General features: G+C 44.4%; 1 protein-coding gene across 1 annotated transcript; it reads right to left on the reverse strand.

Annotated features, from left to right (window-relative positions):
• Positions 1 to 5410: 5410 nt before the first annotated feature.
• Positions 5411 to 8107, reverse strand: LOC130373604 (growth/differentiation factor 8-like). Its single transcript, XM_056580210.1, has 3 exons — positions 7547 to 8107; positions 6775 to 7145; positions 5411 to 5791 (listed from the first exon to the last, which is right to left on the reverse strand). Exons 1-3 carry the CDS (start codon positions 7953 to 7955, stop codon positions 5411 to 5413), a joined length of 1161 nt encoding a protein of 386 aa, XP_056436185.1. The 5' UTR covers positions 7956 to 8107.
• Between the last annotated feature and the right edge of the window lie 5070 nt (positions 8108 to 13177).

The following is a 13177-nucleotide window of genomic DNA, read 5'->3' on the forward strand; positions in this document are numbered from 1 at the left end:
AAAACCTTCTTCTTAGAGGGCCAAATCGTACAAAACCATCTTTATAAAGGGCTTTCATCATACGGAACCTTCTTAGAGGGCCCATATCGTATAAGCCTTCTTTTAAAGGGCCCATATCGTACGTACCTGACCCAGATCGGTCAGAACCTTCTTCTTTAAGGGCAAAAATCATCATCAAAGTCTTTGCGTCTTTGTGAAAAGCATCTTGCTTTGTTGTCCAGTTTTGTTAAATGGCACATGAACACAGTTTTTTCAATAAATTTGAATAGTATCTTAGAAAATAAGGCATGAATTATAACCAATGGAAAGACCTTTAACGTAATAACATGTTTGAGGTTTTATAATGGAGATGCTCAGGATCTTGAAAAGAGATTACCAATATTCAATGTTATTTTTAAATGTAAAGGCCATCAGGAATCACTCTGAATGATAGTAATATCACCATATGGGCCCATTCATTTTCTTTCTGTACATACCTGGCATTCTATGATAGAACTAAAATTAGCAAAATGCATTCGTTCATACTACGGCATTTGGATGATGGTATCATAGTCATATCAGGGTAAAGTTGCTCCCGTAAAAGATTCTGAGTCATCTAGTCTAGCTGTAACTTGAGCAAGATGACGCTACCGGCTCATTAATAATCAACAACACTTAACAAATTTGGAGAAAAACATAAGCTAAATATAAAAATAAGAATTTGACCAAATCAGCTTCATAACCCATGTGTATTTACTCAACATCTTGTGTAACAGAAAAAAAAAAGGCCACTGAACAATGTTCTGACAGAATCTGTAGGTCACACATGACTTTCTGACCGAATCTTGAGAAACAGACAAATTGCCATCAATCAATGTTAATGATGGCCTGGTTGTGCTCACCGGAGCTCCGCGGGACACACGCGTCTTTGTCTCCGTTAACGCCGTCTCCAGCTGTGTTGGACTACTCCCTCACCCCCACGGTCCCTTCTCCTTCTCGCTTTCACTTCCTCTTACCTGTCAAGAGGTGGAATGTCGCTGGCCGCCGGGGCCCTCCAGGGTCTATACTCCTGACAGACGTGGTGAAGATCGTCAGGCCTAATGTTTCCCCCTTATATATCCCGTCGATGCCGAGAGCACTGACACAATCAACTGCTTTACAATCAACTTGAGGAGTGAGGACCTTGCTGGGGAAAACATTAATGAACCGCTGTTCCTCCCGGTGACAGCCCTGACTATATTAAAGTATTGCTTCTGAGTTGTCTTGGAAGACCAGCGTGTACCATCTACAATCTTTTTTTCAGAAGTTACTTTTTTTAATGCTTTAATGAGCAGGTTTGGGTTAGGGCATCTGGCCCCAGGATGCCCTAACCCATGAGGACATTGGGGCCTAAACCTTCTGTCTTCGACATCCTCAAAGCAACACTATCCTACTCCCACTGCCTCCAGTATACATTTGCTAGATTCTGGGTTGGGATCATCACTTGGTAATTTCTAAGAATAGGCAGCATTTAAGTTGACACAATTCACAATCTCATTATAAGTGTTAAATGGTCATGAGAAAGGATGGGATGCAATATTACTCAGAAACAATACAAACTTTAACCTAATGGTAGATGCTTTATACATTCATCCAGCATTTTGAAATGACTGGATAATGATTTGTAATCATAATTTCAGTTACATTATTTTTAATCAATCTTGATGTTCTTAATTGTTCTTAATAGGGATGTTATCATTCCTATTTTTCCTACGATGATATCATTATCACTGCTATGAACTGAGTTGATCACCAGTGTCTGTGTCCGGCTCAAATATAGCACACGTGGGAACAGTACACTTCTAGGAAGCGGTGCTTTTTCCAAGAACTGATTTTCCAAGTAGATTTTTCCTAAAAATGTCCAGATGGTGCATAAATGGTCATGATATATGCACACACAGAGGTTATGTATCTGCACGTAGCACGTACTCAATAATGCAGAGGCCAATTTGTTCTGCAGAACTAAGTCGTACTAATAATTAGTGTGTGTTATTATGATTTAATATTTATAGGGACTTATGCCATATTTTCATTTTTGTTAAAACCTGTTATTAATCTTATTCTACTGCTGTAATGTTCACCCTTTGTTCTGGGGTTGCATTCAGGCTTGTTTTTTACCGACATGGGGGGGACGGGGGGGGGGGGGGGACGACAGCAGGGACAGAAACATGAGCAGGGAACGGAGTTAGGGTAGAGGTTTATCAGATCGCCCTGAGATTCTGTTCCGGGTCGGGTGGACTTGATCACCATGGCAACGTTTCAGATCTCATCAGGAAAGGTAAGTGGACGAGGTCAAAACACTCATTAGCCTACAATATCTTCAGTGTAACCAACAAAATCCGGATTTGATGGATTAAAAGTTGTTAGGGATGGCGCCAAATGCAAAAAAGCAACGAGTTCACATCGTTAAAAAAAATCTTTCTATTTTGTAGTTTAGCAGAAGCTTTGATCAAAAGTGACTTGAATTGCGAATATCGATACATGTCCTGAATGAGCCAGTAGGAGTTTAGGTGTCTGGCCAAAGATGCCTAAAGGCCTACAGGTACAAACAAAACATTGACAATCCGATTACCATTCATACCAAGCAACACTCAAGCCTACATACCCTGTTGTAGAATGACATGTCTTTCTACAATGTCCTACTCCCAGAAACAAAGTCATTTTGAAAAATAAAAAAAAGTATATCTCTGCTGTGGAAGTCTTTCTGTAAATCATGTAGGTTTCCCATCAGAGGACAATATTATTAGTATTTCAGTGTGCCGGGAAAAACAGATTTGTGTGATGATCTCAGAGATTCTTATGATGAAGAAGCGATGATGTGTTGCAAAGTGCATACAAGACTGCAATGAGAGTTATGGAGATCTTTCACTATGGTAAAAAAAAAGTTGTTAGGGATGGCGCCAAATGCAAAAAAGCACGAGTTCACATCGTTAAAAGAATCTTTCTATTTTGTAGTTTAGCAGAAGCTTTGATCAAAAGTGACTTGAATTGCGAATATACGATACATGGTCCTTAATGAGCCAGTAGGGATTTAGGTGTCTTGGCCAAAGATGCCTAAAGGGGCCTACAGGTACAAACAAAACATTGACAATCCGATTACCATTCATCCAAGCAACACTCAAGCCCACAATACCCTGTTGTAGAATGACATGTCTTTCTACAATGTCCTACTCCCAGAACAAGTCATTTTGAAAATAAAAAAAGTATATCTCTGCTGTGGACCAGTAAATGCTGTTAAATTAAGTGTTTGTGCTTACCACACTCTGATGTCCTGATGTTGCCTGTTTAATTACCACTAGTCAATCCTTTCATCAACTTTGGATACAGGTCATTAAGGATCAGGCAGGGTTAAAGAAGTCTTAAGTATTAGTACGGGTCAACTGCAAACATGGGAGATCAAACCCATAACACCCTTACCACTAGACTACCCTGGTGCTTTTATGCAAATATAGGCTAACTATCCTGCCCCACAATCTATTTCAGAAAGACTATCAAGATGTATTCTGGAATATAAAATATATTTGACGAGAACAATAAAAAACTTGAAGAAACAAAACTAAACAAATAAGCTAGAAACTTTATTTGTTAAACGCATATACACTGTTGCTGTTGTACATCATTCTTGGCTAGGTTGTGGTCTTACACATTTATTAACAGTGGTCTGGAAAAGGCATCTGCTAATGGAAAATGGCATATGTATACAGTACAAATCAGCAAACATATCAAAATCAATTTTTACACTTTTTTTAGCAACCATTCCTTCTATTGGTGTGCCATAGTGCAAACTGTGGTGTTTGTAAAACAGAGTTTCCTTTGATTTTAACATTCATACATCTCTTATTGATTTATCTGTCTTAAACACATTATATTTTCTGTAGACTGCATTCGTCTTGCCTTCAGTTCAAGTCTTTCTGTAAATCATGTAGGTTTCCCATCAGAGGACAATATTAATAGTATTTCAAGTGTGCCGGGAAAAACAGATTTGTGTGATGATCTCAGAGATTCTTTATGATGAAGAAGCGATGATGTGTTGCAAAGTGCATACAAAGACTGCAATGAGAGTTATGGAGATCTCTCACTATGGTAAAACATACCTTTTCTGAACATGCACACCTTTATACAAGTTCAACATTTTGGATCTTTCCAAAAATGTAAAAAGAAAACAAAAGTTAGATCTTGAAAAATCCCAAACTTAGGTTGGGGAAAATGACCGGCAGTGGAATAAAACAATGCTATGGACTATTGAACAAATGTAAAGTTTGGGTTACCTACACTAAAGATTTACACCGTGTTTAAGATTTACACAGATTTACTCTTTCAGGAGTGTTTCTTTCTTTGATTTTTTTCCAAGTGCTTTCAAAAAGTCCATGAGGATTTTCGGTTTTCCTCTGAAACCAACATTCATACAAACGACCATTAAAAAAAAACACAACAGTGGAGCTAAAGTCACATAAAGCTGGTGAGAAGGGGACGCAACAATCAGATGATGTTCCTGTATATGTGATTGTACATGGATGTATTCTGTCGGCACGTTTATACAGACGGAGCCCAGACCAATGCAAGAGAGACAGAGAGGGAGAGCGAGAAAGAGGGTAATTAATCATTTTCATAGTTACCGTTGTAACAAAAAAGTCCACTCTTTGAGGCTGTCAAGTTATATTGTTCCTGCAAACCTCTGCCTCGTCAGTCTATGGAGTTTATACATCACAGAGATAGAAACATGAGGGGAAAAAAAGAATGTGATATGAATGAGAGTTTGTAACACTCAACGGAAACCAAAAGAAGAAGGGGCACCTTTGCTGTCTCCACTACACTGCTGGGTTCTACACAAGAACCGGAGGAAGGAGAAGAAGAAGAAGAAGAAGAAGAAGAAGAAGAAGAAGAAGAAGAAGAAGAAGAAGAAGAAGAAGAAGAAGAAGAAGAAGAAGAAGAAGAAGAAGAAGAAGAAGAAGAAGAAGAAGAAGAAGAAGGAGGAGGAGGAGGAGGAGGAGGAGGAGGAGGAGGAGGAGAAGAAGAAGAAGAAGAAGAAGAAGAAGAAGAAGAAGAAGAAGAAGAAGAAGAAGAAGAAGAAGAAGAAGAAGAAGAGAAGAAGACGAAGACGAAGACGAAGAAGAAGAAGAAGAAGAAGAAGAAGAAGAAGAAGAAGAAGAAGAAGAAGAAGAAGAAGAAAGAAAAGGAGAAGTAGAAGTAGAAGAAAAGTAAAATTGGCAATGGAAGATGTGTCAAAGAGTCTTGGCGATTGGACTGAAGCACAGCCCTCCTTCGTCTCCACCCCGGGCAGGGCTCCCCCTCCCTCCCTCCCTCCCCCTCCCTCCCTCCCTCCCTCCCTCTGTCCCTCCCTCCCTCCCTCTGTCCCTCCCTCTGTCCCTCCCTCCCTCCCACCCCCTCTCACTCACGAGCAGCCGCAGCGGTCTACGACCATAGAGGGCAGCTTGCCGTAGATGATCTGCTCCTTGCGGTTGAAGTAGAGCATGTTGATGGGGGACATCTTGGTGGGCGTGCAGCAGGGCCCAGCGTTGCCCCGGGGGCTGGCCTTGTGCACCAGGTGGGTGTGGGGGTACTTCTGCAGGTACATGTACTCACACTCCCCGGAGCAATAGTTGGCCTTGTATCGCTTGGGCGCGATCACCCAGTCCCAGCCAAAGTCTTCAAAGTCCACTGTGAGGGGGTAGCGGCAGCACCGGGACTCGGGGGAGTTCTCGTCACAGTCCAGGCCCGAGTCCCTCCGGGTGCGCTTGGGGCCCTCGGACACCTGGACCTCCATGAAGGGTTGCTGTGTTGGGGACAGGGAGGAGGGGGCAGAGAGATGGGGGCCATCGGATTAGAACTCACTTGACTTAATATGCTCTAAAATAAGGAAGGTTAAGTATAGACCTATAACCCCCCCACGCACACACACAGACACACATAAGGTGACTGGGTTTGGGTTACTGCCAACGCGCCCTAGAATGTTCTTAAACCTTGTTCTTCTTTTTTTCTCCCCTCATTTGATTTGCTTGAATTGACGCTTGACCAGACACCAGTTTATGAAACTCTACCAACCAGTGCTCTGAAGACAACAGAACATAGTGGCTTTTGAAGCGGTGTGTGGTGTGTGACTGATTGTAGACCTACTGTTAGTGGGACTACTCATGGGAAACTGATAGTATGCATACTGGCGTGTGTAAAGGCAATTACTCTGATTATCAGAGACCCACCAGAGCACAGGGAAATGGGAGGCAGGTGCACTCTTATGTAATGGGCCAATGAGATTGCAGATTATTGGTGCACTGGGCTCGTGTCCAGATGCAGGGTGCGTCTTTGTGGGCCTTTTAAATGTTAATTCCTCCTTCCTTCTCCTGGGCAACACATGCCTGCCAAGCCCCTCGCTGGGAGTGCTAAAGCCCTGACCCAGCATCTCCCAAAGCTTTACGTAATACTGCAGTATCGAACCCGAGAATCAAATCAAAGGGACCTATAGTTATAGTTTGGGAACAGCATAATAAGGCTGGTGTACGGTTTTGTAAAAAACATTATCCCGCTGTGGTGACACAGGGATTGCGATATTTGCCACTAACTAAAATAGAGCTTTACTGTACAATACTGTATATAACTGTCTGCCTACTATACTATCAGTGTTTTGCAGCATAGGCCTAAGAAGTAATACTTTGATTAAGGTTTACAAAACATTACTGCAAGAAACTAAGTCTATTTTTCCTCCTGGTAATATGAGAAAAATAACGATTTGAATTTGGGGCAAATTTGGGGCCCACTCACCAGTCCTTCCTCCCCGGGCTCCACGGAGGTGGCCACCAGGTCGTTTCCCTCCGCGTCATACGCGTTGATCTCGATGCCCCAGTTGGTCTCCGGCTGCCTCAGCCACACGCTCAACACTTGTTTGACGTCTATGCTTTTCCATGAGCTGACCCCGGCATTCACGTCGATCTTCAGCGAGCGGATCCCTATGTGTCGGCTCCCGTCCGTGGAAGGCATGAGGCGGGAGATCTGCAGGAACACCGTGGTGTCCTCCTCCGAGGCGCGAAGGTGCACCCAGAGCTGGGCGCGCAGGATGCGATTGGCTTGAATCTTTTGGCTAAAGGAGAAAAAACAGCACCTCGGCGTCCGGTTGACCTGGACCACTGAGTCGGCTGTATTGTAGGGGAGGGGAAAGAAAACAAATGCCCCAGTTTGTTATGCACTATAATTACCAAACGACAGTCGGTCACAACAGCCAACTGATTCAATATTGCCCAAATCTGGTTGAGGACTAAGCGCATGGTTTAAGACTACGTTTTAATAGAAAATGCATAGATCAAAGCTGTTCACCATTACGTAGCGCATTGTTTAAACGTGTGCAATGATGTGACTAAAATACAACAACGACTAGGACAGAACGACGCAAGTATCACGCCATATCCCGTGCGTAAAAGTGCGCTCCTTGTCATCGCGTCTAGTTCTCAACCTCGATAACCCACGTTAATAATAATAATAATAATAATAATAATAATAATAATAATAAGACTGAATAATAAACGAACACGGGACTCACGCTCGGTAGCTATCAACATGATCGTCTCCGTCACCGCGTGCTCGTCGTCCTCTTCGATAAGTCCATCTTGATTGTCGTCACCCAGCACGTCGTACTGGTCAAGCAGCTCCTGCAGCGGCGGCGCCTTGGGCAGCAGCTGCTTCATCACGTCGCGGCTGATGTTCGGCGCGTGTTTCAGCCGCAGTTTGCTCAAAATCTGAGACTTGATCGCGTTTAGCCTCATGGTCTTGATCTGCTGGCGGATCTCGCAAGAGGAGCACTGCTCCGCCTCCTCCGGGACGGCAGCAGCTTCGGCCGCGGCTGGAGCGGCGGCGGTGGGCGCCTGCTGGTGCGTGGTCTGATCTCCCAGGCCGACTGGACCCAAAGCGATCAACAGGCAAAGGTACACCAGGGTGTGAGGCAGATGCATCGTCTCACTGGATCCCTTAGTGTGTGTGTTAAACGAAGGGAAGCGTGTGGTGGATGGATGATGTTGATGATGATGCGCACTGGCACGGCCTGGTGCTTCATCAGCGGCGCAGCTTTTTATACTCCCAACTTTACCCACTTTTTTGTGTCGTCCAAATCTATGATTGGCTGGACTGGCAACAATGAATCTTACCGACTTTTTTTTTTTTCTCACCGTCGACCCATTCAGGGATAGCGAACGGTTAAGTCTCCGAACACGTGCCGAGCGTGTCCGCTGCTCGGATGCGTGTTTTATTCATTACCGAATCACTGCAGGAATGCGAGCGCTGCACTGACAGTCCCGGGACTTTGTTGATGTTATGCAATTTAATTAAAAGCACTAATCCCACATCGCCATTCCAAAGCTGCAAACGAAACTAATAACATAACGTTTTGTAAGTAGCGTGGCTATAATAACAACAATATCACAGCGATTATATCCTTAAACCGTACAACAAAAACAAACATTGCACCTATGCATTTATCCTAAAGGTTGCAATCATGTAATAGGCCTTCATATACGTTTGTGTCGCCAAACGTTCTTAACTCATCCGGTTGGGTAACACATACATAGCGGTGCATTACAGATCAAAATTTAAAAACAAAGATAGCCACTATATCCCAAATCTATTGTAATCCCATTGAAGACGCTGATAGTGGAGGAGCTCGACTGCAGGCTCCTGTGGACAAGACCTCTGCTGCTCCCTTGTGGCCACAATCTGTCGGTTCACGTCCGCAACGCGACGAAACCATCAACAGAAGCCGATGGTTTGAGGAGTTCACCAAGATGTTACCCTATCTACTCCGTTTCTGATCAAAGAATAATATTCTGCATTAACTCCACCTTGGTGATTTTATTTTTTTGTTGTGTAGTTATCAAGTTGTATAGTTTTAATATAGTTTATTCTCTTCATGTGTCAAGGCATAACAATGAAAACATGTGGCATGCTACAGCCACAAGAGGGAGCTATTGCAAAAGCCCAAATGTTCCAGACTCCATGCGCGATGCGCTCACAGTGTTCGTTTACAATGGACTGCTGCGTAAGATTAGGACCTGCACGCTGGAGCTGGAAGGAGATCATCCTGTCTGTCCTGCCTGGAATCATGTCCTAACCGTGTGGACCCACCTCGCCAAATACCTGTAGTCCTCCAACTCTGGCGGACTTCAGGATTTCTTGTTTTATCACAGGCCATTTGGAATTACAGGTATTAAAAAATAACCGCATGTGAAGCAATTGGTCTACGATCAATGATGGACGTAAACTTGGATAAAACCTCGCTGGGTGCACGATGCTGGCTTTTGTTTCAAGTTCATGCCATGCCTGTGTGTGTCTGAAGTACAAGGAGAATGGGAGTCTCGTCATCCCACGATAACGTCTGGATGTATTTACTCCCCTATGCGACCTTGAGACTTCATTCTGTAACCTTTTTGCTGAGAGGAGACCAACTGTAAGTTATTTATTCATTAAAACTTATTTTATGTATAGGTATACATTACAATTCATGTTATGTACTGAGTGAGATAGGCTTTATCACACTAGTGGACATAGGCTTACAATTGTAACAATAATTATAATACGTCTAATAATAATAATAAAAAATAATACAAATAATAATTATTGTTATTATCATCATTATATATTCCAATATTTCATCAACATAAATACTGACGTACGTTATACCTACATTGTTTTTATTGTTTGATCTTTTGTGTATGATATGCAACATGCATGCAAGTCAAAGTTGACCGCTCCATAGACCTGTTATCATGCCTAACATGGTGACATTTCCTAAATCCACGTAGGCCTACAACGTAAAAGCTTTTTCCTCGTTGAATTTTACAGTAGACCGACTAGCCGGTCCCCATTATTAATCCACAATAATGTCCACAATACGCCGGTTTCTCAATTAAGTGATTGTTTCCGACTTCATTAATCACTTCGTGAAGTAACCTGTCACACTGAATCATGTTAGGTCGTTTCTACATGAAAAGCTCTGAACGTCTTCGTGTTACCAACCAATCAGTGGCCGTGGGCGGTACCACGCTCTCCGTGACCAACCAATAAGTGATGGTAGATGCTCGATCCAATGGTCCAAGCCCTTCTTGTGATAGAGCCATGGTCCGAAGCTGATCTATAATGGGCGCCACAGGTCTCTGTTTGCAGCCAATCATTGATGGTGGGCGATACATTCGATTATCAAATCACTCTTTTGGTCACTGATCGGTAACTGATCGGTTGGTAACTGTACGTTCGGACCCATGGATGCAGTCAACCATAGCCTCATTGGAGAGGCTCAGGCTTTGACCTGATTGAGACACGGTTTTATTACAAAGCAGAGGGATTCAGGCATTCGATTTTGTCTGGCCTCCTATAGGCCAGGGGAGTGAGTCATGAAACCCTCTCTGACCCAGCGGCGAGGACAGATGATGTCATGATGTGCTGAACAGCTTGTGTATGAGAGACCTCCTGACCCAATGAGGGGTCAGCAAAGCTCAACGCCACGGCGGAACTCTCATCCGGGCTCTGTGATTGGTCAGCAGTCTGGACACTTAGTCTGTCACGTAGGATCCCACAGCCTGTGGACATCACAGCCCTCCCTCTGTATCACTAACAATCTTTAGGCCGCGTTTGAATGACAATAAAAGGCTTGTCTCTTTTCTGTCTCTCTCCACAGTCTAGGAAGTATTGAAATGCAAGCCATCTAACACGAGCAACACACACGCCCAAACAGACTCCTGCGGAGGACCATCCTTCTCCATGCAGACCGCCAGAAGTGTTTCGCTCCTGTTACCCACGGCTACGACGCAGACACAACTTCCTAACGTTGTTTTTTAAGTCCATGAAAGAATGACAGTCAGAGATCACAAGAGGGGCCAAGGAAGTTGACATCTGTTGGTTTGGACGTAGTAAGATATCAGCTCAAAACATAACGACAAACTAAAGTATTTCTAAAGTAGGGTCTTGGATACAAGTTTCCTTGTTTCACTACCCCCCCCTCGATGCGACAACCCGCAGAGTATGGGGTGTGTCAAATCCAAGCGGAGTGAATCGTCTGAGGAGAAGGCCAACTCTGCAGAGCAGTCCGACGGTGAGGCCAAGGGGAGGTCGCGGGGGGAGAAGGCCTACCTAGTGCACTCTGAGACGGGCTGCGACGCGGACCCCGAGTCCTCCACGGCCAGGGTCAACCCGGTAGTGCTGGAGTACGCCCAGAGGCTGTCGGAGGAAATTGTGTCGCGGGCAGTGCAGCAGTGGGCCGACATAGATAGCCGCTACAGCGACATCCCCTACATCGAGTGTGACGTCCCGTGACAGCGTGGGCTGGAGGACGGGAGTTCCCCCATCAGCAGCTGCTGCTGCTGCTGCTGTTGCTGCTGCTGCTGCTACAACTGGCTGAGGTCCATCAGATGTCACCAGTTACCCAGCTGAATCCCGCTCTTTCTCGACCGGGACATGGGTGGCCAGATTCACGTGAGGATTAACACCTGGATTAAATCTGACCCCTGCCAGACCCACCGTAGTATTTGTTTGTCGTCATACTATTGGATATTAGAATAACTTCCGGATGTCCCCATACTGCCTTGCCATGGTGCTCACATGACACTTTTTGGGAGGGAATCTTGAGATGCGGCAATGTCTACCTGCTGGGAATGTGGGTGTACATGTGTGTAAAACGGCAGAGGCAGGACACACAAATCTATTAACTGCTGGCCTCGCCAGTCGAATCTGGCTGAAGCAGACCCTCTATAGCCGGATATTACCTTCACTAGGATCCCTTCCATCTCCTAACCCCTGTGTGGGGATTAAGAGTGCCAAGATTTCTATGTACGGTAGTTGCCATCGATTGCTTAGTTCGACCCCCAACATGAGGTCTACTGTTGGCCATTGGCAATCGCCATGGGGCCAAATCTCTCTCCTCTTACCGGGAGACTCGCTAAAAGGGGAGAGCAAATGTTCGGGTCACAAGTCCTTTGGGCTGGGGAGAGAAACAAGGACCAGACACTCACCTCACCACCGGCTCAGCATCCGGCTGGCTTGAGAGACACTTTGTGGGGGCAGGCTAATGGCCTCCCTGGAGATGTTGTGGTGTTGCCACATCAAGGCGCAGCCTTAGTTCCAGCCCCTGCCTAGTGCACTCCTAAGAAAGACCCCAGCAGCACAGATCATCCGTCCGGTCTAACCCCATCCCAACATGGAGCTCAAAGTAGGTCACTTAGTGGTGGTGCAGGGACTTTGGTGTAGCGCTGCACCTGCAGGAACTGAACTTGAGTTTATGCTGTGTGCGGTTGACAGTCCTGCCGTCACCTCTCATACAAAGAGCAAAAAAAAAAAAGTGGCTTCTTAAAAGAATAGTAAGAAAACAACCCTTTTCATTCCAATCAATTCTGTGTTGTCTGCGGACCAAAGAGGGATATCTGCAATCTATGCTGCAGGGGGAAGCGGTGGACATATGCAACCATAAACGCCTGTGACACTTTAACAGCTCTTTGAAATAGTGTGGTGCTATGATGAGACAAGATGAGGATCAGAAGGTACAGCGGTTCCACTGGGACTACAAAAATGGTCACAGCTGCCAATATCATTTATCAAGTGTTATGATGAAGCACAATGCATCCTAGCTAGTTCAGTGGGCTGATGTAGGACGTAAACATCAGTTCACTAGAGAGCAACCTCTTGGAACCTAAAGGGAAAAGCTGATGTCAGTGGTATTTACGTGTGTGTTGTTTGCCAAACCCAATATGTACTCTAAGTCAAAGAATGACCAACTGCCACCCAAACCCCTTTAAAATAGACCCTGCTCTTGTTAGAAATGTTTTAAATTTGCGGTCGTGATAACAAGCCTGAAATGACTGGTACCAATATCAGCAACATAATTCACTACAATAATAATTACTAAGCCATAGAAACAATAGTGGGGAATTATATCCAGTTGCCTTATGCCCAGAACTTGGCCTTTAATTATTCTTGTAAACACAAATATGTCATTGAACTGAAAATATGCAGATTTCATTGACGGGTATTATTTACCAATGAGGTTGATAGAAAAACCCAAGCAAATGTGGTTATGGTATCTCAGATCTCCCATGAAGAGAACCTCTTTTATGTAGAAAAATATTGATCTTGTCGTTTGTGATTCACCCTTTTCGTAAAGGTCCCATGGCATGCCACCAGGTGTGGTGTGATT

Source organism: Gadus chalcogrammus, chromosome 20 (assembly GCF_026213295.1).
Source record: "Gadus chalcogrammus isolate NIFS_2021 chromosome 20, NIFS_Gcha_1.0, whole genome shotgun sequence".
Lineage (NCBI taxonomy): Eukaryota > Metazoa > Chordata > Actinopteri > Gadiformes > Gadidae > Gadus > Gadus chalcogrammus.

What these genes read in the sequence shown, in the direction of transcription:
- LOC130373604 (XM_056580210.1), bottom strand. Translation starts at nt 7,955, where the DNA reads ATGCATCTGCCTCACACCCTGGTGTACCTTTGCCTGTTGATCGCTTTG. An exon ending in CATGTTGATAGCTACCGAGC is followed by an intron (nt 7,146 to 7,546) that starts GTGAGTCCCGTG and finishes CCTACAATACAG; the next exon opens with CCGACTCAGTGGTCCAGGTC. An exon ending in AGCCCGGGGAGGAAGGACTG is followed by an intron (nt 5,792 to 6,774) that starts GTGAGTGGGCCC and finishes TCCCCAACACAG; the next exon opens with CAACCCTTCATGGAGGTCCA.